This window comes from Dama dama, chromosome 27 (genome assembly GCF_033118175.1).
Source record: "Dama dama isolate Ldn47 chromosome 27, ASM3311817v1, whole genome shotgun sequence".
Lineage (NCBI taxonomy): Eukaryota > Metazoa > Chordata > Mammalia > Artiodactyla > Cervidae > Dama > Dama dama.
This window is the reverse complement of record NC_083707.1, coordinates 50,605,743-50,631,250: the sequence shown is the minus strand read 5'-3', so window position 1 is coordinate 50,631,250 and position 25,508 is coordinate 50,605,743. Positions and strand designations below refer to the sequence as shown.

Sequence of the window (25,508 nt, the reverse complement as noted above, 5' to 3'; positions counted from 1 at the left end):
AGGCCCCAGGCAAGCAGGCTCGGGAGTTGCAGCTCATGGGCTCACTAAATGTGGCACTCTGGCTTAGTTGCCCTGAGGCAGATGGAATCTTCCTAGAGCGGGAATCAAACCCGTGGCCCTTGCATTGGCACATGGATTTTTAAGCTCTGGACCACCAGAGAAGTCCCCTCCTGTTAATATACCAAGTGTCCTTACTATATTAACACATGAGTAATAAAATTTTACCAAAGAAAATTTTGTACCTATGTTGATTATTTTACCACTTTTTCCCATTGATTTTGTTAACGTGGTGAATAACATTGATTTTCAAATGCTAAACAAAACTCCCTTTGTCAAAATGTTTTATTCTTTTTCCATGTCACTGGATTCAACAAGCTAATTATTTTCTTTGGGGTTTTTGTGAGAGAAGTTAGCCTGTGATTTTCCTGTCCTTAAGTTTTGGCATCAAGGTTATCCTGATCCTATAAAATGAGCTGGGAAGTGTTCCTTCTGTTTCTATTTTCTGGAAGTGTCTGTGGAAGAAAGGTATATTTCTTCTTTAATTGTTTAGACTGATTCACTAGTGAAACAATCTGGGCCTGGAGTTTTGTTTGTTTTTGTAAGGAGGGTTTAATTACAAATTCAATTTCCTTAATAAATAGAAAACATGAATAGTCCTATATCTTTTTCTTGTGTCAGTCAATCAGTCATAGAAAATTGTGTTTTTTAAGTAAGTTGTTTTAGTAATTTTATTTAAAATTAAAGTTATTTATATTATCTTCTTTTGACTTATTAAAAGATCTGTAGCAATGTCTCCTTTTGCATTCTTTTATAGGCATATTGTAAACAAATACTTTTATAATCTATTATTGGATTGACTGATGGATAAATAAAATTTGGTATGTCCATACAATAACATATTATTTGGCCATAAAAAGGACGAACTAGTGATCTAAGTTACAACATGGAAACATCTTGAGAACATTAAGTGAAAAAAGCCAGTCACAAAGGACCACATACTATATGATTCAATTTGTATGAAAAGTACAGAATAGACAAATTCCCTCGTGGCTCAGACAGTAAAGAATCTACCTGCAATGTGGGAGACCCCGGTTCAATCCCTGGGTCAGGAAGATTCCCTGGAGAAGGGGATGACCATCCACTCCAGTGTTCTTGCCTGGAGAACTCCATGGGCAGAGGAGCTTGGCAGGCTATCGTCCATGGGATCACAGAGATTTGGACACGACTGAGCAACTAACAATCTTACTTTCTCTTTCTTTCATAGAGACAGAAAGTACATTAGTAGGTAGAAAGCAGCTTAAGACTCTGGGGTGTGGGATGAAAGTGAGAGTGACTGCCAATGGGTACAGAGTTTCTTTTTTCCTTTTTTGGCCAGCAGAGCACACATGGCATTCAGGATCTTAGTTCTCCAACCAGGGATGGAACCCATGCCCCCTGCATTCGGAGCTTGGAGTCTTAACCACTGGACCACCAGGGAAGTCACCATAGTTTCTTTTGGGGATAATGTAAGTTATCTAAAATTGATAGTGGTGATAGTTGCCTGACTCCATGAATGTGTGAAAACCCATTGAATTGTATGTGAAATTGGATTGTATGAAAACCCATTGAATGTGAATTATATCTCAAGAAAGCAATTAAAATCTATTATTGGACACAGTAACTACTCCTTGATATGAACTTGGTTAGATCATCCTTCAATTTTGTCAAAGTAACATATTGGAAACTACCCAACTTGAAAAGAATTTATTACCTAATCATCCATGTTTTCACCCCAATACCAGTATTTCAATTATCCCCTTCTTTGGTATCCTGGAGCATTGTATGACGGAACCAATAAGACACTTTGCCTATGTTAGTTCTCAGGGAGATTGATTTTAGGAAACATTTCATATGAATGCATGCGTCTATATCCTTAGAAAAGTCTTTGCAGCTATTCAGGGGCACAAATACGCTCATTTGAAGATTACTGCAGTAGGCTATACTGCCTCTCCAGAGAAGGCAATGGCACCCCACTCCAGTACTCTTGCCTGGAAAATCCCATGGACGGAGGAGCCTGGTGGGTTGCAGTCCATGGGGTCGATAAGAGTCAGACATGACTGAGCGACTTCACTTTCACTTTTCACCTTCATGCATTGGAGAAGGAAATGGCAACTGACTCCAGTGTTCTTGCCTGGAGAATCCCAGGGATGGGGGAGCCTGGTGGGCTGCCGTCTGTGGGGTCGCACAGAGTCGGACACGACTGAAGTGACTTAGCAGCAGCAGCATACTGCCTCTCGGTGTAGCCATGTGAGGGAGGAAATCAATCACGTTCTAGTGTCTCCTAGTGGTATGAAGATGTGTTCCACACAAGCCCCTTTGTAAGCCAGTCAGGAACAGCATTTGGGCAGCATGTCTTGCTGCCCCAGACATGGGTACGTATACAAGGTCAGCTCCAGTCCGGGATATTTGATGGAGATATGGAGTCATTCAGACAAGCCTAAGATCTGGACGCCACAACAATGCGGTAGACAAAACAGCTGCGGTTCCATTTCGTGACACTGAGCTCACTGTGGCTTAGCGCTACCTGAGTCTGCCTGCCGGGTTTTGTCAGTGACAGGGGGGTTTATATAGCAGGGAAACTTGATCCTTTGCCTTTCCCCTTTTATTTTTTTCATGGGCGAATTTAATCTTTGTACCTGCCATGTCTGCTGAGTATAATTAGCATGCTGACATCAGAATGACAGTGTTTCTCAGCTAGCTTTATTTTGGAGTGGAAATATTTGCTACTTTGGATAAACTTAGGCACTCCCTTCAACCTCCTTATCCTGAATATGACAGCTTTTTAATCTTTAAAAATATGTCAAGGGCACATAAATATCTGTGTCCAGATGCCACCTAGAGTTACTCTGTCCTTATTACCTCCCCATTTGGTGGGTGACATAGAGTCAGTGCCCTCCTTACAGACTCCTGAAAATTCCTGGGAGACTTAGGTCCTTGTGGTCACCTGACCCCATACCTCTGAACCATATTAGTTTGGGACTGTCTCATTCTTTCACTCCTGCTGTCCATTTTCCACCCAGGTCAACCCAGTGATGGAGTTCAGAACCTCTTCCGGTTTGGTGGTGTCAAGGGTTGAGGCGAGATCCCGAAATCCTATGTGCCCAGCAGACTTCAAAGAAAATTTGAGGGAAATAGAGGGGCTTAGTTTCAATCCACACAGCCACCATAAGATTGAACATCAGACATCTGTGTTCTTAAGGCTTTCCCACCATTTCCCTACCCTGCACGGGGCTCCAGACTCCTGCACGGGCTTGCTTGGCCTTCTCTTCTCCTTCTTTATACCTTTTCCTGACTTTCTTATGAAGGAGGAAACAGACAGAACAGGCTCCATCTTGAAAGCAGGACTTCATCTTGGGCCAGACAGTGGACTTTGAGCTCTATGCCCAGTATCTATGGAAATGACATACCAATTGGAAAACCAGGCCCCAGAAAGGAAGAGCCCCAGGGCTTGTACCTAAACTCTCTGCCTAAAAGAAAACCATAATCATCTGTGTAATCGAATAGAACCATGCATTCTATTATGCTTATTGGGGTATGACCACAGGCCTATTGATAATTGTCCACTGTTAACTACCTAGGCTTAAGGCATATGAATGACAGGTTAACTTTGATCGTATCTTTCTTTTCCTTTGTTCAGACTAGTTTCAGGGAATTTGGGGAGGTGGGTTTGGGCACGTACACTTAGGGTATATAAGGTTTTCACAAAAACTGGTTGGGGTCCTTGGCTAAGAGGAGACTCTGCCTTGGGCCCGCCGGTGTAATAAAATGCACTCCACTATCTGCATTGTCCTTCTGAGTGCATTGTCCTTCTGAGTGAGTTTGTTTCCTGGAACACATGGCTATAACACTTAGGCATAGTGAAAGCCAACATCCCACTTTCTTAGAGAAACTCCTTTTTCCAGCCCTTTCCGATTCTAGGTATCTACCTGCATTCCTTAGGACACCAAGCTAAAGCTTTAAAATTAGTACTTACAAAAATTTGCCTCATTTAGAGACATAGGCTTGATCCCAGAGTTGGGAAGATCCCCTGAAGAAGAAAATGGCAACCCACTCCAGTATTCTTGCCTAGAGAATCCCATGGACAGAAGGGCCTGGTGGGCTACAGTCCATGGGGTCGCAAGAGTTGGATGTGACTTAGCGACTAAACCACCATCAAGAAGGTTATAGGCAACCATTCTCTTCCTCCTGGTTTTTAGTTTAGAGATTAAGTTTAGAGGATTTTTGCTTTTTTGTTTTTAATATTAATCAGGAAAAATCCCTAGGAGAGCACGGTATAGAATAACAGGAAGGCAAGAAAAATGGAGCCAATCACCACTCTTTATTGAGTGCCTAATATATTCCAAGCACTGACCTAGGAGCTGGGGCCCAAAGGGAAGCACGGGCAGGCACAGTTTTGCTCTTGTGAAGCTTACAGTGCTGGAGGGAAAGAGAAACATCAATTGGATATTCACAGTAACAAAATGAGAATACGAAGTGACAAGAAACAGGAATGTGGGGTGCAGTCACATGCTACCTAGTGGGAAGGTCTGGGAAGGCTTCCAGGAGGATGTGGCTGCAGATCTGTGAGCAGAAGGCTCAGGAAGGGTTAACCTGGGGAGAGGAGGAAGCATTCCAGGCCCAGGGAGCAGAGTCCAGGCCCGGGAGCAGTCTGTGCCAAGACTGGGCAACAACAGAAACCTCTGACAAAGGGCTGAAAGGCCCACATGGCTGGGGCTGCAAAAATGAGTGGAATAAGATTAGCTTGGAAAGTGGGGTAGGGCAAGGTCATTCAGATCTGGGTACTAGGTTCAGATTTGCATTTTGAAAAAACCTCTTTGCAGTATGGGGAATGGATTGGAATGTTAAAAAGTCTTGAAAGGAACTGTTCACTTCCTGGAGCACCCATAAGGAAACCCCGACTGACATACTTATTCGGAGCAGCATTGCGTCTGTTGTGTAGGTATTTTAATGTAATTTTTTAACTAAATGAATGCGCACACGCGCGCACACACACACACACACACACACACAAATAGTTCAAAATACCTCATATGTTAGGTGCTCAGTCGTGTCCGATTCTTTGCAGTCTCATGGACTGTAGCCCACCAAGCTCCTCTGTCCATGGGATTTTCCAGGCAAGAATACTGGAGTGGGTAGCCATTCCCTCCTCCAGGGGATCTTGAGGACTCAGGGATTGAACCCAGGTCTGCAGCATCGCAGGCAGATTCTTTACCGTCTGAGCCACCGGGGAAGCCACTAGTGCCGTTGGTTTGTATAAGACAGTCCTCGTCACTGTTCCTCCCATACCCCTTGCTAAGGATCCCTTCTTCCACTCTTAACCATTCTTCTGGTATTCACTATCATCCCACATCCCACCCCCTTTAAAAACGTAGTGTGGTTAATGTCCTATTTATTTTTTAGTTTTTAAACACTGTTTAAAAGAATTTCTCAATCCTACCTCACATCCCACCACAGCCCCCTCAAATTCTATCCTTGTCCTGCCAAAGAGTGAGCATCATCAGCATTTCCTTTTTATTTTTCCCATGTAAAAAAAAAAAAAACAAAAAACCAATACTCTGACTCATTCAGTACCTAAAAAAATCCATCAATCAGTGAAGACAGGATCAATATATTTCACCATAATATATAACTTTGTGAAGACAAAAATACCTTCACTGTACATCTATCATGAGCATATTTGAAGCAGTAAGGATTTTTACCTTTTAAGTAAGAGTTGCATTTTTAAGGTGGCATAAGAATATTCAAGGAAATCACAGTTGAATTATACGAGCTAGTTGCAAAACATAATAAAATTGTTTTCACTAGCAGGCAAAAATAATCTTTATAAGACAAATGTCTGGGAAGAGAAGTGTTAGAAAGGTCATTAATTGAAGATATTCAATATCATCTATCAATGGAGCAGCAAAACAGGCCTCTCTCCTGCAGCTGCACAGTGTGAGCGAGAAAACAAGTGAGAGATTCTTGACCGGAGTCCAGAAAAATAAGTTAGATGTTTTGACCTCCAGAGAAATCAATGCTAAGGAAATACTCAGAGATACAAAGATTTATGCCTCAGAATATTCATGACAGTATTATTTATAACAATGCAAAACAACCTCAAATGCCTCAAAAGTATGAAAACATATATTATATCTATAGAATGGGATAATATAAAATCATTAAATTCATGCTCTCAAAGAACAGTTAATGCTGTGGGAAAACACTCATGTTAAATGAGAAAAACAGTTGAGGTCAACCTACATGTAAAAATATGCGTGTGTGTAATATGCATACATCTATAAGCATGTTTAAATTACGTAAAATATATTTATGTACACCTCAGTTTTTCTAAGTGCATAAATAGTTTTTTTCTCCACATGTGGCCTACCACTCACATACTTCAAAATCACCTAGGGGGGTTTATTAAAAATACAGATTCTTGGGTTCCACCCCAGACATACTGAATTAGTCTTTGGAATTAGAACCCAAGGACCTGTGTCTACCTATGCACACCTGTCCACCTGTGTAACACCTTGAGTTATGCTGACTCACATCTCAGTTTCAGGATCACTGGAACAAAGCAGCAGCTCTCTGGATTGGTGGAACTACAAGTGTGTGCATGCTCAGTCGCTCAGTTGTGTCTGACCCTTTGCGACCCCATGGACTGTAGCCCTCCAGGCTCCTCTGTCCATGGAATTCTCCAGGCAAGAATACTGGAGCGTGTTGCCACTTCCTTCTCCAGGGGATCTTCCTGATCCAGGGATCGAACCCACATCTCTTGCATCTCCTGCCAACTGCACCACCTGGGAAGCCCCCAGCAGAATTATGAGTAATCATCTTCTTTTTTTGAATCTCTTAAAAAAAAAAAATCACTGGGCATATGCTGCTTTTATGTTTAAAACTTTATTAAAAGTATACTAAATAAGCATGAGTATTTGAAAACAGAGATGATTTGGGGTCTATTTGGGCAAGTCTAAATACCTTTTGAGAAACAGAAAAGTGCCTGTTTTTTATCTAAATAAGCAGGAGTATGAATTTCTAACAATTGGAAAGTTGGTTAAAAAGACAAAAAATACTATATTTGGTGTAGACATGGAATTTACTACCTCAATAAAGTTGCAGGTAAAAAATATAAATAAAATGCTTTTCAGTAGTATTCAGTTCAGTCGCTCAGTCGTGTCCGACTCTTTGCAGCCCCATGGACTGCAGCACGCCAGGCTTCCCTGTCCATCACCAACTCCCAGAGCCTGCTCGAACTCATGTCCATCGAGTTGGTGATGGACATAGTCGGTGACTATTAATGCTTTCAATAGTATTAAGCAACAGCATTTCTCAGTGTTATAAGATGCTCCTTGGCAAAAGAGAATTCAGTGATCAAATAAGTTTGGCGCACAACACATATTCTAATCCCCTCTAGAGTCATATAACCATGAACAAATTACAGGCTCTGAGAAGTTCAACTTAAGGTTCACTCTTGGGAACTCCCTAGCAGGTCAGTGGTTAGGACTTGGCATTTTCACTGCCATAGCTCTGGCTCAATCCCTGAGTGGGAAACTAAGATCCCTCAAGCTGCATGGCCCGGCCTAACAGGAAAAAAAAAAATTCACTCAATTCTAGCTCCACAAATTCTTAGAATGTGTCCTACCATTAAGAACAAATTCTAGGCCAGAAGAGAGTCCAAGAAAGAATTCTTGCCATGAACTGATACCCCACACTTAATCCAACACATCCATTTGTTGCACATTCCCATGTTCTCTGAGGGCTTAGCCCACATATATTAAAAGAGCCTGATTCTAAGCGCACAGCTCAAGCCATCTATCAAATAATGCTCAGGAACAGCAAAACTGAGTGATAGGCTGTAAGATCAGAAAGATCTGAAAGAACTGCACATTCACTTTGGGTTTTCCTATTAGTCTCTAGCACTGAGACAGTGAGCCTGAAATTTTGTCTTATATTCATTTACTCCCAAGACAGTAAATGGAACACCACCAATCAGGCGGTTACTTTTTTTGGGCAAACCCAGCAGTAAAATGGGCTAGGCACAGGTTCTAAATTTTAGGCCTTAAATTTTGTGATCTCGTTTCACTCAATATACATTTCTGGGTGCATAGCATGGGTGGGTATTTCCAAGAATGTAGAGGTGACCAAACTACAATCTTCACACTCCAGAGCTCCAGGCATCAGAGGTACTAGTACTAGCCATTCCCTCGTGCAGGTCTGGGCACACGTCGCCTGCGTGTGTGCTAAGTCGCTTCAGTCGTGTCCGACTCTTTGCGGCCCTGTGGACTATGGCCCGCCAGGCTCCTCTGTCCATGGGATTCTCCAGGCAAGAATACTGGAGTGGGTTGCCATGACCTCCTCCAGGGGATCTTCCCAACCCAGGGATTGAATTCGTATCTCCTGTGGCGGATTCCTCACTGCTGAGTCACTGGGGAAGCCCATTCGGCACACAGGAGGTTAATAAATGATGGTTTGACTTGAGTTCAGAAATCAAGATAAGCTTTAGTTCTGGTCCACTTTGGTACTCTGGCAGGCCAGGGGCCTACAGGAGGGCCGAATCAGCCCATTCTGGAGGCTGCTTCAGAATGACTGAGATCTTGAGTAACTGGACCATCACTACTTCAGGGATTCCAGACCCCTCCAAGAGTCAATTTTTACTAGAAAAACCCCCAGGACCAGAGGAATCCAATAGTCTACTATATACCATGACAGTATTTCTGAATAAGTATACTATAAAACTCTCTAGCTTCTTAAGATGTTAACAGATAGTATATGGTGAAATATGACTTTAGAAAGGGGTTCAGTTAACAAACCTCTGTACTTTAGGACTTCGTGCCTTGAAGCAACATGCTATGCTCCTTTTATACACTGTCTTTATTTAATCTTTACAGCACTCCTAGAGGTAGGTCTTATTATTATTTTTCTCATTTTTAGAGATGAGCAAGCTAAAGATCAGCAGATCTAAGGAACCTGCTTCAGAGCACATAGGGACCATCATGAGGTACAGAATGGGACTCCGAAATCACTCTGAAATGTCTTTCTGGCATCACAGACTAGCTAGTGATCACTGAAGCCGTGCTGCTGTTAATACATTGCTGGGCATTACAGCTCTGCCAGAGGAACCCACAATATACAGGGTTTCCCAAACCAGTTTGATTAGGGAACCTTTTTGACTGAATCAGTACTTGAGACTACCTTTCCATGTATTTACTGTGGGCAAATGAGTCAGAGATACCCCATGACAGACAGAAGGGAGGTGGAAGGCAACTCAGCAGGAAAATCTATTCTAGAAAGAACACTTTACTAAAATGGTGCTCAAAGAATTATTTATCAGAACATGTAAATTAAACCCAAGTCGGACAGATAGTTATTTTTTAACCTCCAGATTCACAAGCTCCAGCCCAGAGTTCACTTCTGACAAATAATGTTTGATGTGACATTCCAATACATTCACTTAGCTAGCTTTTTAGGATCTGTTGCAGAATTTGACTTACCTCCTAGTTCAACTCATTATGTCACTATTTCTTGTTTTTCTTTTTGAGCAGAGAAAGGTTTGTTGCAGGGCCATGCAAGGAGACTGGTGGTTCATGCCCCCAAAACACCCGAACTCTTATGTCACTGAATTTTTATAAAGTATGTTCACAGTAGAAGTTTTAACTTGATGTGCATTTCAACAGACCTGCAATATGCATTGTGGGATGAGATAATTCTTCATGGTTTAGGACTGACCAAAATTCTCTACGATCTAACGTCCTGGCTTGTACTGACTGACTGCTGGTAGTAGCCCCTCCTAGTTTTGACAAGAAACATCCCACAACTTCAGAATTCCATCCAAGGGAGCAGTATCACCTCTGAGAACCCTGGGTTTAGAGCAAACTGGAAAGTTTAATAAAATACGGATTGAAGGCTGAACACCTCCCCTGACCCTGCATTCAGTCTTCTAGCAAAGAATTCAAGATTTAACACGCCAGCTTCAATTCTGCATATCCAATATCTCATCACTATTCTCTTTTGTTAATAACATGAACAGATTCAACACAAACTGCCAAAATACCATTTTCAGCCAGGAGGGCCAAGTCCTGCATACTTTGCCAACAACAGCAATAACGCTGGAAGGAAGCTAAGCCCATGGTGCATTGGCTAATCTCTGAGGCAGCAGCCTCAAGGCAGGTATACCTGAATAGCCTATCATCTTGTCAAATGTGGACTTTAAGAAGGATGCTGGTTTCATTCTTTTTAAAGTGATTTATTATCAAATAGCTTGCTCCCTCTCAATGCTGAATTAGTTCAGCAACGCAGCTCCATCCTTTTCAGGATTATGAGGACTCAAATAATTGTAGATCAAAACAACGATGACCACCACCACCACAGCAACAAAAAGAAACCAAATGTGACTGTTGGTTCAATAACATATTTACAGACACATGAGAATGCATTCGGGAATAGTGGTTTCACTTCTTGATCGGAATGCTGATGACCATGAAATCTTCTGCAAGAGCCACTTCCTGGAGGTCCAGCACGGACTCAGCTTGCCTTTTAAGTCCCACAATCGCATCTGCCTCTCCTTCCCTGGCCAAGGCGGCTGGCTTGTACCTCTGACTGAAGTGAGTCAGAACCAGCCTCTTCGCCTGGCACAGCTTGGCAAACGCTGCCGCCATCTGTGGCGTGCTGTGGCCATGCTCCTTGGCTTTGTCCATCTGGGTGTCATCCAGGGTCGCTTCGTGGACCAGCAGGTCCGCCTCGAAGCACAGCTTTACTCCTCCGTCATCCACAACCCCAGAACAGTCACCCAAAATACAGATTTTTCTCCCAACAATAGGCTTCTTTAAGACATCTTGGGGAGAAATTGTAACTCCATTTTCCAGAACAACAGAAATTCCGTTTTTCAGCTTCCCATAGGCAGGACCGGGTGGAACACCTACAAGGTGGAAGCAGATAACATCACATCATGGGAATGGAATTTATGGCTTGTTAAAAAGTGTCTGTTTCAACAGCACTGCAGATAGCAAATGGAAAAGGCATCCAATTCTTTTCATAATTGTTATAAATATTTTATTACTTGTGGGAAACTGGGATATTTATACTTTTAAAAGTTCACTCTTGGCTATTGATATTAGCAATGTCCAAGTACTTAAAACATTTCCAAGCACACGTTTCAGATAAGTTTAAGCTCTTAAGTCCCCCTAAAACCTTATTATAGTCAAGGGAACAGCTGTGATCCTCTGCTGTGCATGGGAATAACAGTTTTTGAGTGGTGTATTTAATAAGCTCATCTTTAGGTAAAATTAAAGAGCTCATTTAAGTGACAAGGTACCAACAAACTGATTAATGTTATAAAAAAATTGTTAGTGGGGACTGTTTGGATCACAACATCAAGGAGAACTTCAGGTAGTTACACATAATCAATCTTCATTGTAAACAGAGGCAGTTCCATGCTTACCAAACTGGGCTTAAATCTCATATTAATCAAGAATAATACCTGATCATCACTCTGGGCAATACATATAAACAGAGTATGTTCACTAACTCCAACACAGATCACGTTTACAGTGTCCCAACACACTGGTATTTTCACAGGTTTGTAGATAATAAAGATACTCTGGTCTAAGGCAGTTTTCCTCATTACTTAGTACATTGTTTTAGTTGGGGAAGAAAGAAGAGATTGTGCAAATAAAGAAAAAGAACACATGAAAAGCCACCGCCATGCTTTTCACAGGCTCTGCCGTCGGCACGGCAAGGAAGGCGGGGATGCTAGAGGGATGATGCACCTGGCACTGCTTTGGGAGAGGTGCTGCAGGCCCTGAGCATGTGATGACTGAGCACAGGGGGGGTGCGAGGCCGCAGACCGGCCCCAAGCCCACCTTTGAATGCTTGCTTCCAGGGGGATGAACCCGGTATATAAAGCTGGTCGAGGGACTTCCCTGGTGGTTCAGTGGCTGAGGCTCCACGCTCCCAATGCAGGAGGCCTACGTTCGTTCCCCAGGACACTAGACCCCACGTGCTACAACTAAGACCCAGCACAGTCAAAAAAAACAACAGCAACAACTGGTTGAAGCAGTGTTCCAAACACCAAATTATTAATAACTTAGTCAGTTAAGAAGGAAAACTCAGAAAGCAGCTGGTTGCAATGGCATGGTTAAGAACTCTGGTGAAAAATATCTGACCAAAGATGCCACTCAAACATATTTCAAAAAGATGACATGAGAAAATGAAAGCCTAGACCTGAGACAACCACCATCATTCCACCAACCAAGATAGTAAAAGCTGAAGATAAGACAGATCAAGAATGTGCCTCTAGAGAGCTGAAGAGAGACTTGAAATATATACTTCACTTTTGCTCTGAATCGTGTCTGCTAGCCCTAAAGATTTCTCTTAATAAACAAACTTTGGGAAAAGGAAGTAAGTGGAGAAAATGTAAGTTTTAGGCCTGGGAAGCAAGAAAGGAAGGATTCTATGACACTTCTAACTGCTGCAGTTCAACAACTCAACTGAGGAGAAAGGAAAAAACAAACACTCACTCACCCAGGTCTTTCAGTTTCTGTGCGTTGAGTTTACCTGGGCGTTTCTTCTCCACGACTGAAAATCCAAAGGAGGGTATTCGATGAAAGAGGCGAAACGCTTTCACAACAAACTGTTCATCATCAACCAGGAGGTACGAGTTTTCTTCTGAGTCTAACAGGATAGTTCGTCCTTGTCCCTCTTTGGGAGGGTTGTCTGTTTCATTCACCTGCACAGACTCTTTTAGTTCTTCTGTAGGACACTGATCCGCTGTAGGCACCAGCTCATGGACCACGTAAGGGAAGACCAACTCCGTGTGAGAGAGTTCCATGGTTCGCCAGATAAAGTCCCGAAGACCCACAGGGCCGTAGATTTCGATGGGCTGTTTGGTGACCATGGACCCACTCTGCAGGCTGATTGTGCAGAGGAGGCCAGGAAGGCCAAAGAAATGGTCTCCATGAAGATGTGTGATGAAGATCTTGGTAATTCTCCCTTTTGATTGAAGCAGAGAAATAAATTTGTGAATTTTCAGAAATAAAACCCATACAAAGCTACTTGAAACATGCATGTGATTTTCCTACATGATTCCAGAGGCAAGAGAGACATGTATTATTTCACCGGAAGGTTTTAATAAGATATAACTTTTTTCATAGAATATCTTCAAATTATACAGTGTTACAGTTTTAAGAGTATTTTCCTATACACCCTCTTACTGGAAAAAAGAGAAAAGGAAAACGTGTACCAAAATGATTCAGCTAGGCCTCAAGTGTGAAAGTATCTGGCAGTTACACTGCCCCCTGCTGCTCCTTCTGAGAACAGCAAGTATGTACTCCCAGCATGCTAACAAACGTTTCTTTGGCTCCAACAGACTGGACCAGTGCCTGAAACCAAAATCGCCTTTTAAGGACTCCACACTGGCCAAAGACTGACTAACCAAGCCTGAGCCTGCTTGCCTGGATGAGACAGAAGGAAAAGGAGGAAAAAGCAAGGGGGATGAGGGAGGGGAGGACAGGGAGGAGGGAGAAGGAGGCAGGGAGAAAGGGAGTGCGGTGAAGGACCGAGGAGGAGGAGGCAGGCAATAGATGCTGGAGTGTACATCGAGGGTAACCCCCACGGTGTTATGTTAAGGCACGCGGGTCCATCCCTTCCTGTCTGAACTAACACAGCACCTCTTCCAGTGCATACTGACTTAGGCCATAACTTGATTTAGCCAATGGTAAACTCTATGGGTTTTCCTGGTGGCTCAGTGGTAAAAAAATCTGCCTGCCAAAATAGGAGATGCAGGTTCGATTTCTAGGTTGGGAATATCCCCTGAGGGAGGGCATGGCGACCCACTCTGGTATTCTTGCCTGGAGAATCCCGTAGACTGAAACCCGGCGGGCTGCAGTCCATGGGGTCGAAAAAGTCAGACACGCCTGAGCGACTGAACGACAAACTGAATTTACTCCTGGTACGTGGCAGGATGCCACCTCAATGTTTTTCAGAGATGCACCACAAAGGCTTTTGAAAGTAACAATCACAATTAACATATTTTTAATATAACAGCTGCTTCCAGTCCAAGCTCATGGCCCACCTATTTCAAACACTTGATACCATAAAAGAACAGGAATAGTTTATTGTGATGGGATCTGTCCTGTGACATCCAGGTAACAGTGTGCTCCAAGCGAGTCTTCTCAGTGTTACTACAGCAAGCCAGGCACTGTAGCAGAGAACAATGGACCAGGTAGAACAATGGATCATCTCAACAATGATCTTGAACCATAAGAATCCCCAGGAAGCACGCTAGAAGTTTCCCCAACATGCTCCTTTTTGTTGTCTTGGTTTAGTCTTTGTTTTTGCTGTTTTTTGACTTCTGGAACACTTTCATTTCCCCCTTTCTGCTGTCTGGGCTGCCAACAGCCCCCCACCCTCCCAAGTGGGACCTAAGAACTCAGCAGACAAAAGAACTACATCAGTTGTTGAGTCCTGGTCTCACACTGACCTCAAAACTGCCAAGTCAGACTTTCCGGGCCTCTCCCTATTTACTACAAAGCACAGCCAAATCTGAATACCAAACAATCAGTGAACTCAAAGCAAGTGAGACACATTAGGTAAGAAAAAGTAACTTTCCACAGTTATTACAGTTTCATGGAAGACAAACATTTCATTTTTTAAGAAACTTGATTTCAGCGGGAGAAGGAACAGCAACCACAATTATCAAAGGTAAGAGGAAGCTATCAAATTAAAAAAGAAAAATGCATGAGTTCCCTTTCACTTAAGAACATGAAAATTACCAGGGAAAATGTCATCCATATAGGAGTAGAAGACTAAGCATCCTCCATACCCAAAGGAATGATACACTGATATTTACTGCTGTAGGAAAATGTCTGCAATACGTTATTGACACATACTATTCAGTTGGGAAAAAAAAGTCATACCAAATACAGTTTGATTGCATTTATGCAAAATTATATACAAACACACACACAAATATACCTGCACCATTACCATAACTATATGCATAGAAAATTCACTGACCAGACAGAGAGATTTGGGATTTTCTTATTTATATTTTTCTGCTTTGTTTAAACTTTTACAGTGAGCATGTATACTTATTATAATCTTTTAAAAATTATACTTTTATAATACTTTTTTGTAATCATTTTTGAGAGGGAAAAAAAGCTTAAGCTCACTCTTTAAAATTATGAAAAAAAAATAGATATGACAAACCCACACTTTTTAATCAGATGCCTGGATATCAGGACCATGGAAAGTTGAAAGAAGTATATTTAGACAGACAGAAAGTACTTCCTTATGAAACCCATAAAATATTATTACCCCAGGAGGTAGTATAAGCTAAAAAGGTTTCAAAGACTCCAACAGTGATGGGTCCACATTTGGTTACTGAGAGAAACCAAGATGTATTGAGGATTCCAGGTTGAGATTGGGGCTTTAGAAGTGCTAGAGTGTCTTAGCTGATGTTCTGGGATTGCCATATCACCCTCCTCTCTGAGGCCAGGGATTCTTTTTTTAAATCAATAAAAATGTAGTAAGCTAAAGGTTCCCTTTAGATTTTATTTTAGTATTATTATTTTTTGGCCAAACTTTTATTTTAAAAAGCTTGAGCCTTTTAAAAAATAACTGTAAAATGTAAAACATGAGAGAAAGCTATTACGGCAAATAGAGTTAAGGTGGTACCCACGGCCCCTGCCTCCAGCTGTCCACATCCCTCTATAATTCCTTCCCCTTGAGTGTGGGTGGGACTGGGCACTTGCTTCTAACCAGTGAAACATGGCACAAGGATGCAATGTGATTATGTTCTCAGAGTCCATCTTGCTGGCAGACTTGCTCTTAAGTCTCTTTCTCCCTTCTTGGCAGTAAAAGGAAGCAAGCTACCCTGCAGCAGAAACCCCCACGACCAGGACCTACAGCAGGCCTCAAGTTGCTGCAGGCAGCCTTCGTTCAACAACCAGAAGGATTCTGCCAACAACCTGAGTGAGCTCTGAAATCGATTCTTCCTCTAGTGGGGTCTTTGATGAGACCCCAGCACTGGCCAATACCTGGGCTGCAGCCTATTTAGACCCTGAAATAGAGAATCCAGCTAAGCCTGGCCTGAAGTCCCTAACCCACAGAAACTATGAGATAATAAATGCAAGTACCCCACTAAATTTTTAATCTGTTATTCAGCATTAGATAACTGACACAGGTACTAAGTAAAAACTGGAGGCTTATCCCTACACCCAAACCTCTTAATACAACAGTCACTTGTTTCTATTTTAATCACCCTGCCACCTCAACCCCTACTCTCTAAATATTATAGCCACCACTCTGGCGTGTGCCTACCCTGCCAGGCCTCGTGAAAGGAACCCTTGTGTGATGCCAGGGAAGTAAAGCATAGCACTGCTCTGACCACAGGGTTTCAACATACGACAGTATATAATTAGGGCTGAACTGTGTACACCTGTCCCAAGTGATATGCCTGGTTCCTTCCTCCAACAGTTCTCTTCCTAACTCTCTATCTAACTCTCCATCCAGGTCTGGGACACTACCACCTATAACTTGGAGTAATTCTGCACTTCTGCACATTCTAGGCATTCACTCAGTCCAGTCTCCTCCTGGCTCTACAGATCTCTCTGAGTCTCTCATCTTCATCCTCATTCCTGCTTCCTGCTCCAGAATCTTCATCTTCTCTCTCTCACCAGGTGAATGCAACTGCCTTGGGCCTGGCCTCCTGATGCCACTCTCTCTCCCAATACATTTGCTATTGGAAAACCGTCCTAAATCACAAATCAGACCATGTCATTTCTTGGTTTAAAATGTATTCAATGATTCCTTGTTGACAATAGAATAAATAATAAGGCCCAGATACCTTAGAATACCACAGAAGTCTTCACAGTCAGCCCTCACTTTAAGCATTCCTGTCTCTCAGCTCTACAGTCAAGTACTCAGAGTGCTGGATGGCTTAGGATTCCCCAAACACGTCATGTCTCTCCTGGAAACTCCCTTACTTCCTGCTCACTCTGTCATCTGTTCCCTGAATATCCATCCCTGCTTCTCCTTCCAGAGAAACTTCTATTCATCTCTTATATCCTTGCTCTACTATTACTATCTCTGAGTTGCTTTCTCTGAACACACAGATACAGTTAGTGTCTTCCTCCTTTGTGCTTCAAAAGTAGCTAGAAAACACCTCTTTATTCTTACTTATCACATTACACCATGACTGCACGTCAGTTTCCACCACTAGACCAAGGGATCCTTGGATGCTAGAGCTATCTTTCTTTTAGTCATTAAATGCCAAGTACTGTGAGGAGTTGTAGGAATAATTTCAATAAGTGCCATTTATCAAGATCTAACAAGTGAGAGGCCCTGTACTAAGTGCTGAACATCTTATTCATGCATCAACAGATATTACTAGGCATCTACTAGGTATGCATATGCTCAGAGTCTAGTCGTCCACGGAACTACACAGTGAACGCAGAAACGACTACCTAAATAACATAATTTTAGATACTGATGACGCTAAAAAGTCAATAAAAACAGCATAAATCAGTAGGATGCCTGGGGTAAGGGAGAAATTACTTAACACAAGAGGTTTGGGGAAAGCCTTTGAGGAAACAACATGTGAGTTGAGATTTAACTGACGAGAAGGAGACAACCACACAGAGAAGGGACTATTATATGCAATTCTCACATCACCCCTTTGAAGTGCAGGTTTTAAGTGAAATGAGTCACTCAGTCATGCCGACTCTTTGTGACCCCACGGACTATATGGTCTATGGAATTCTCTAGGCCAGAATACTGGAGTGGGCAGCCTTTCCCTTCTCCAGGGTATCTTCCCAACCCAGGGATTGAACTCAGGTCTCCTGCATTGCAGGCAGATTCTTTACCAGCTGAGCCATCAGGGAAGCCCTGATATGGAGGTTTTAACCCCATTTTAAAGATGAGAAAAGAAAGGCTTAAGCTTGCTGATCTGCTAAGGTGATAAGCAGAGACACAGCTGGGACTGGAATCCTGGTCTACCCAACTCTGGGTCAAGGCTCTATGAATACTGGACTCTTTGGTGGGCCTGGGGCGAGGCTCTCTCTGTTCCCTCTGGCCAGAATGCCCTTCTTCTCCCCAGCCCAGGGAGCCCTTCCTCCTCCCTCAACAACTCACATATCACCCCCCTCAGCTGTCTTTGCTGATGACCCCAAGCAGAAAAGAACTCACGCCCCAGAACACCTACTGCCCTCTCATGATACTTACACCCATCTCCTGGGGGAAGTAAGTATGTTCCCGTGGTTCAGCAGTGTCTTTTTAATGTGTCTGATGTATCTCACTCCATCCTCCATGCCCTAAGCCTATGTACATCCTTGCTCTTCAATTTACAGGAAGAATGAAAAGTGAAGGACTGAAGGGAGGGAAGGAGAAGGAGGAAGTAAGTTGGGTAGTCAGTCAGCTAGCTCATCAAGGCATCTTGGTGTGGCCAGATGCCTGAGCGCCTTCCAAGTCTTGCCAGGGCTCCGGCACTGAAATGGGGTACAACTGCTGGGGTTGCTTCTGAGCAGAAGGGCCAAGGAGAGCCAGGAACATGAAGACGAGCAAGAGACAGCCCTAATGAGAAAGCAGAACGCACACTCACCTGCTTTAAGTTGGCTCTTCATAAGCTGTGTCTGGGTTCCCTCCCCACAGTCAAAGAGCCAGCACTCGCCTTCACAGCGAAGGACCAGCGCAGAGGCCCCCCGGGTTGGGGACGGGTATGCTGCACCTGTCCCCAGAAACGTCACGTCCATAGACATCTTCCACCCTGCAACGAGAAGATCACTTAGGGGTTATCACACATCACTGCTCAAAATCACCAAAAACAGGTTCTTGGGAGTTTCACTGTTATCTAACTTCTATGTATTGAGAACAGTGTGGATTCCTGTTCTCTAATAGTTTTCCACAGAAATCTAAAGGAAGATTCTAGTAACTCTTAATCAGTTAAAACTACAAATTACCAAACCTTGTATGACTGCTCACACAAATAAAAATAAATTAAAAAAAAAAAAAAAGCCAAACTCAGTTAATTAAAAACTATAGTTGAGGGCTTCCCTGGTGAAACTGAAAGTGTTAGTCACTCAGTTGGGTCCAACTCTTTGTGACCCCATAGACTGTAGCCCTCCAGGCTCCTCTGTCCATGGGACTCTCCAGGCAAGAATACTGGAGTGGGTTGCCATTTCCTCCTCCAGGGGATCCTCCTGACCCAGGGATGGAACCCAGGTCTCCTGCATCGAGGCGGATCCTTTACCGTCCAAGCCACCGGGGAAGCCGTCCCTGGTGGCTCGGGAGTAAAGAATCCACTTGCCAATGCAGGAGACACAGGTTCTGTCCCTGGTCTGGGAAGATGCCACGCACTGTGGAGCAACTAAGCTTGGGTACCACAACTACTGAGGCTGTGTTCTAGAGCCCGGGAACGGAAAAAAGAGAAGACATCGCAACGAGAAGCTTGCGCACAGCAACTACAACTCGCTCGCCTCAACTAAAGAAAAGTCTGTGCAGCAACAGAGACCCAGCGCAACCAAAAATAAATAAATAAATAAATTATATATATATATATATATATATATATATATATATATACACACACACACACACACACACACACACACACACACCAAACTGTACTTGAATTCCAACCACATGACATTCTGGAAAAGGCAAAACTATGGGGATAGTAAAAAGACAGTGGTTTGCGGGGGAAGGGAGGGAGGGATTTTAGGGCAGTAAAACTATTCTGTATGATACAATAAAGACAGACACATATCACCACACATTGGTCAAAACCCATAGTAAATACAAAACAAAGCGTGAACAAGCCCTAATGTAAACTGTGTATCAATATTGGCCCATCACCGTTGTATGCACTAATGTAAGATGTCAACATTAGGGGAAACTGATGGGGGTGGGGTGGGGTGGGGAGTGGGTATATAAGGACTCTGTACTATCTGCTGATTAATTTTTTTAAAAGTCCTTCTAATAAACAATAAACACCTCTAGTGAGGTTCTGGCCAAGTGAGGGAACTTAATTATGCTCACCAAGTGATCTCTCTATGGTGAGCAGCTCATGGTGAGCAGCCCTTTCTCTGAACCATTGGGAAACCCCAACGAAGCGCTACAACACTCGGTAATGCTGAGGGAATGTCTCACTCCCCTGATTAGAGGGTCCATGAGGGGTTAGCGCTTGGGCCTCTGCTCTTACAAGTGATCAGCAACAACCTGTTGAGTGTGTAGATTTCTTCCAACTCCTGATATCTCTTTTTTCCTTTCACTATTTTTGGGCATATCTCTCTCTGATATAGTTCCTTTTTTTAAGGATTTATTTATTGATCTATTGTTTGGCTGCAGTAGGTCTTCACTGCTGCACTCAGGCTTTCTCTAGTTGCAGCAAGAGGGGGCCACTCTCCGTTTGGTGTGCAGGCTTCTCACTGCGGTGTCCCCCGCACTGCAACGCAAATTCCTAACTACTGGACCACCAGGGAAACCCCTCTGATACAGTTCTGTGACAGGAGATATGCATCAAATAAAATAAACTCAAACTTCAGTTCAGTTCAGTCGCTCAGTCATGTCCAACTCTTCACAACCCCATGGACCACAGCACGCCAGGCCTCTCTGTAAATCACCAACTCCTGCAGTTCACTTAAATTCATGTCCATCGAGTCGGTGACGCCATCCAACCATCTCATTCTCTGTTATCCCCTTCTCCTCCTGCCTTCAATCTTTCCCAGCATCAGGGTCTTTTCCAACGAGTCGGTTCTTCACATCAGGTGGCCAAAGTATTGCAGTTTCAGCTTCAACATCAGTCCTTCCAATGAATACTCAGGACTGATCTCCTTTAGGATGGACTGGTTGGATCTCCTTGCAGTCCAAGGGACTCTCAAGAGTCTTCTCCAACACCACAGTTCAAAAACATCAATTCTTCAGCGCACAGCTTTTTTTATAGTCCAACTCTCACATCCATACATGACTACTGAAAAAAACATTGCCTTGACTAGACAGGCCTTTGTTGGCAAAGTAATGTCTCTGCTTTTTAATATGCTGTCTAGGTTGGTCATAACTTTTCTTCCAAGGAGTAAGCATATTTTAATTTCATGGCTGCAACCACCATCTGTAGTGATTTTGCAGCCCAAAATCCACTGTTTCCCCATCTTTTTGCCAAAATTATATATAACCAATTACAGATTATCCACATTGATGGCAAGGAAGGAAACAAACATGTAAGTTTAAGAAAAACTACTAAAACAGGAAAGCTTGACAGAGAGCTGGATAAATGTACTATCTACAGGGGGGGAAAACCTATCAAAAACTTTTCTCAGTCCTTGCAAAAATGAAAAAACCCTCAGTCACAAGAGGAAAAAAAAAGTCTTGTAAAATAGCTAGAAATAAAGTTAACAAGAAAGGAACAGGTCCTAAAAGACTCAAAGAGAGAAACACATTAGCTTCTTTGATAGGAGATTTACTATCACAGAAATGCGTATCTTTTCATAATTAATGCATGTATATTTAACGCAAATTCTATCAGATTTCCAGTGCGATTCATCTTCGAACAAACGTAACCCAAAAATCACATGAAAGAAAAAAAGTACATTCTGAGAATGGGCAAGAAAAGCCTACAAAGTAGTTGAGTAGTGATTTACTTTTCTAGGTAGTAACATGACACTAATCAGGCACAAAAGAAAGATATATTATTGGCACAAACATAAAGTTGTAAGTAAGAGAAGGGATAGTCCAGAAATAAACCCAGGTACACACAGAAATCAATATATAACAGAAATGTAAAAAGGGTGGCTTTTTAAAATGAATAACACTGACATAATTGGTTATTTTCACAGAAAAAGTGAAGCAAGATTCTTATCTTGCATCGTATATAAAAATACATTCCACGTGATTTAAATGTGAAACATTTAAATTTGGACCTTTCAGGTCCAAAAAAAAGTGTTCAAAAAAATTAGAATATGTATACAAATTTGGGGATGAAAATCCCTTACTGGCAAGACATGAAACACAAAGCTTTTAAAAAGACATTTTTACTACATAAAAATTTTCATATATCAAAAGACTCTTAATGTCAAAGGACCTCCCCCCGCCAAAAAGAAAAAAACCATCTGGAAAAAACTGTACTGTTTGATAACAGGTTAATGCCCCAAAGAAATGGTTCAAGCAAATGCATTAAAAAAGAAAAGTACAGAATAGAAAACTAAGTAATGAATATACACAGGAAACTCACAAAAGAAATCCAAAGGGCCAATAAGCATGAAAATCCTCAGTCCTCCAGTAGTGAGAGGAAATGCAAATTAAAGAAAAAAGAGCCATCATTTTCCACACATCGGCTGGCAAATATTAATGCTATCCAGTGCTAACCCAGACAAGGAAAAATGAGTACCTACATTTTACTAGAGGTGGAAGCATGAACTGCTATTATGTTTTGGGAGAGTAATCTGGCAATACACATTACCAATAATAATGCGGCTGCTAATGCAACGTACTGTAATCCAGCAATCCCATTTTTGGGAATCTACCTTACAGAAATAAAGGATCTATGTACAATGATACTTACTGTGAAACTCTGAAGGTGGCTAAAATTTGGAAACTATCTGAATATACAGATAGACAGATAAATATCAATTCGGAAACAACTACTTTATTGTACATTCATATCATGAACTATCTGTTCTACAGTTCAGCCAGGTCTGTGACTCCTGTACTGAAGGGATGACAATGAGAAAAGTTACAGATGGCTATGGCATAATCTCATTTTTATAATAATGCCCAAACATCTATGTTATGAAAGACAGAGATAGTCTGGTGAGGAACAATATACACTGTACTGCTACGCTGGTTATTTCGGGGGTGATTAAAATAATGGTGGTGGAGATTAACTTTTTAAAAAAATCTTTGAATTGTTTTTGGCTGCAATAAGCAGCATTTTATTTACCTATTTGACTTAATTTTGCATTTAATTTACTTCATGACTTCCAGTGGTACAGAATCCTGGAGTACTAATCACCTGGAGATCTTTTAAAACATATCAACCATTGGGCTCCATCCCAGAACTATCAACAGTAAATTCCACAAGAGACATGTGTTTTAGAATTGAAAAAGAAAAATTCTTCCCCTGTGATCCTAACATGCAGTCAGTTTTGAGAACCAGTTAGTGAAAGGCTAGTGGAGAACTATAATGGATGGATCAGGCTGACCTGAAAAAGTCAACAAGCCAATTAAAAAAAAACACAAAAAACCAAAACTTTCGTTATGAAAAATTTCAAACACACACAAAAGGAGAGAGATTAGCATAATGTACTGTCACATACCCATCACTGAGCTTCAACAATTATCAACTCAAGGTCAATCCTGTTTCCTCTTTATCCCCCATCCATCATCTAAGAATATGTAACAAGTGGTATTGGGAAGCTCCACCAGGGAGCACACACTGTCTGGCTGTCTCTCTTTTTCTGATGTTAGCAACCATTAATGATCCTTTCCAGGAACCATTATTTCATTAGGGGTTGTCAAAAGGTGATATTCTCTCATTCCTTCTGCAGTTATTAGTATCCTTCTGTAATTCCCTGATGAATCAGTCACCCTGCAATACAATTTGTATGGAAAAGAGCCAGTGATCAATCTTACCACCACAGAGATAAGACCTAATCCAACTCCTGATGTGATGCAATGTGAAGCACACAGTAACCGAGGAGGTTTTCTTGGCAAATAATATAACCTGTACCTGGAAAAGGCTGTCTTCTAAACACCAGTTTATTAGAGCACACCACAGGGAAGGAAAAAGCAAAATTCAGTATGTAAGAAACATTACAGGACAAATGATTTGACTTCTTCAACAACCTAAATACTAGGAAAAATAATAATCAAGAGAGAGGAGACAGAGATAAGAGCCATCAACCAAATGTAACCTGTGTAGCTTGTCTGAATCCTGTTTTGGACAACCAGATGATGGGAGCGGGGTGGGGAAAGACAGAGAATAGGGGAAATGCAAACTTCACTGGAGAGATAGTAATGTGAGGTTCTTATGAAACTGATAATGGTGTTATGTTCAAGTAGTTACTGTGTTCTATAAACATAAGCCAGTATTAAATGGATGAAATGGTACGTTTTGATTTGCTTTAAGATAATCCAGTGGGGGTGAGGGTGCCAGATGAAACTAGATCCATTAGCAATTAGTACATGAGTTGGTACATTCTGTACACGATTCTGTTTTTGTATATATTTCAAAGTTTCCATAATAAAAAGTTTAAAAGCAAGCCAAATAACCAAAACTCTTCCACTAGGTCAGGAAGTAACCAGAAATTTAATCATTGGTGCGCGTTATGCACCACTAGGAAATAAGTGAGCAAACCAGATTTTGGCTCTTGTCTTCTTGGACCAAAAAAAAAACACAAACCCAAAAAACAAAAACCCAGCCGCTTGCTTTCTCACAGTACACATTTCTAGCAAGAACACAACACACGATCGATCTCAGTAGGGTCATTTGACACTCTGGGCCAGTGGTTCTCAGTCCTGGCTGCAGACTACAATCGCCCGGTGGTTCTGGGGTTCTCAGCACTGGGGAAGCTCCCCGGAAGATTCTAAAGGCGGTCGGGCTCGGAAGGAGTTTTCAGGCAGAGGCGGTGCCAAGCCTGCAATCCACCCAAGCGGTGCAGGCAGGGCAGGTCCTGCCATCCTCCATTTCAGAGATGAAAGGGCCGAGGCCAAGGCCTAGCACCCCGTGGCCAGAGGTCTGGTCTCCGACCGCCGGCCGGCCCAGCCGCTCCTTCACGCCTGTCGAGCAAAAGGAGGGTGGGCGGCGGCAGAGGCGCGGTGCAGGAGGTCCTCGGCCCGCAGGGTAGGGGTAAGCAGGCGCGATGTGGGGCGGTGGGTGCACAAGGCGCGTCCTAGCTCCCCGGCTCGGGTCCTCGGCTCCCGGCACAGCCCGCGACTCCGCGGGACGCCCGAGCGCTCGACCGGTTTGGCAGGCGCGGGGGAGGCCTCGGCGGCGCAGACCCCGGCCCGCCCCCCACCTCGGGCGCGCCCTGCCCCACTCACCCACTCCCCGAGGCCCGTGGCGAGGCCCGGCCGTCCGCGGGGCGGCGACGCGCGCGGGCGGAAGTGCGCCGCCGGCCGAGCCCGCGACCCGCCGCTCTAGGAGGCGCCGGAGGTCCGTGCTCGGTGGTTCTCCGAGGAGCGCGACCCCGGCGTGAGGCTGGGCGGCCGGTCCGGCGGTCCGCTCTGTCCCGCGGCGAATGGGAGGCCCCTGTGAGGGCTGCAGTATCCCGTGAGGACCAGAGCGCCCAAAGTGAAAAATGTCCGCTGTGTAGGTTTTTTTTTTTTTTTTTTTGGCCACTGCTTGAGGCATGTGGGATCTTAGTTCTGCAACCAGCGATCAGACCCTCACCCCTTGAAGCCCAAGGTCTTAACCACTTGGACCGCCAGAGAAGTCCCTACTGTATGGCTCTTCTTTTTTTTTCTTTCTTTTTTTTTTTGCCTTGTAATGTTGATGCTTT

The 25,508-nt window shown here is 43.0% G+C and overlaps 2 protein-coding genes across 2 annotated transcripts in view; one reads left to right on the top strand and one right to left on the bottom strand.

Moving 5' to 3' along the window:
- Nucleotides 1–7,021, top strand: part of LOC133047626 (uncharacterized) — a 33,660-nt gene extending 26,639 nt beyond the window's left edge. Inside the window, exons 2-3 of the mRNA XM_061130919.1 lie at nt 1,376–1,505; nt 6,578–7,021. Of these exons, the coding sequence (XP_060986902.1) occupies nt 1,376–1,505; nt 6,578–6,688 (241 nt within the window). The 3' untranslated portion in view covers nt 6,689–7,021. The remainder of the gene's footprint in view (nt 1–1,375; nt 1,506–6,577) is intronic.
- On the bottom strand, nt 6,903–25,137 carry ELAC1 (elaC ribonuclease Z 1). The gene is made up of 4 exons (XM_061131087.1): nt 25,051–25,137; nt 18,617–18,781; nt 12,541–13,008; nt 6,903–10,936 (listed from the first exon to the last, which is right to left on the bottom strand). The coding sequence occupies exons 2-4, from the start codon at nt 18,771–18,773 to the stop codon at nt 10,470–10,472; spliced, it is 1,092 nt and encodes a 363-aa protein (XP_060987070.1). The 5' UTR covers nt 18,774–18,781; nt 25,051–25,137; the 3' UTR covers nt 6,903–10,469.
- Between the last annotated feature and the right edge of the window lie 371 nt (nt 25,138–25,508).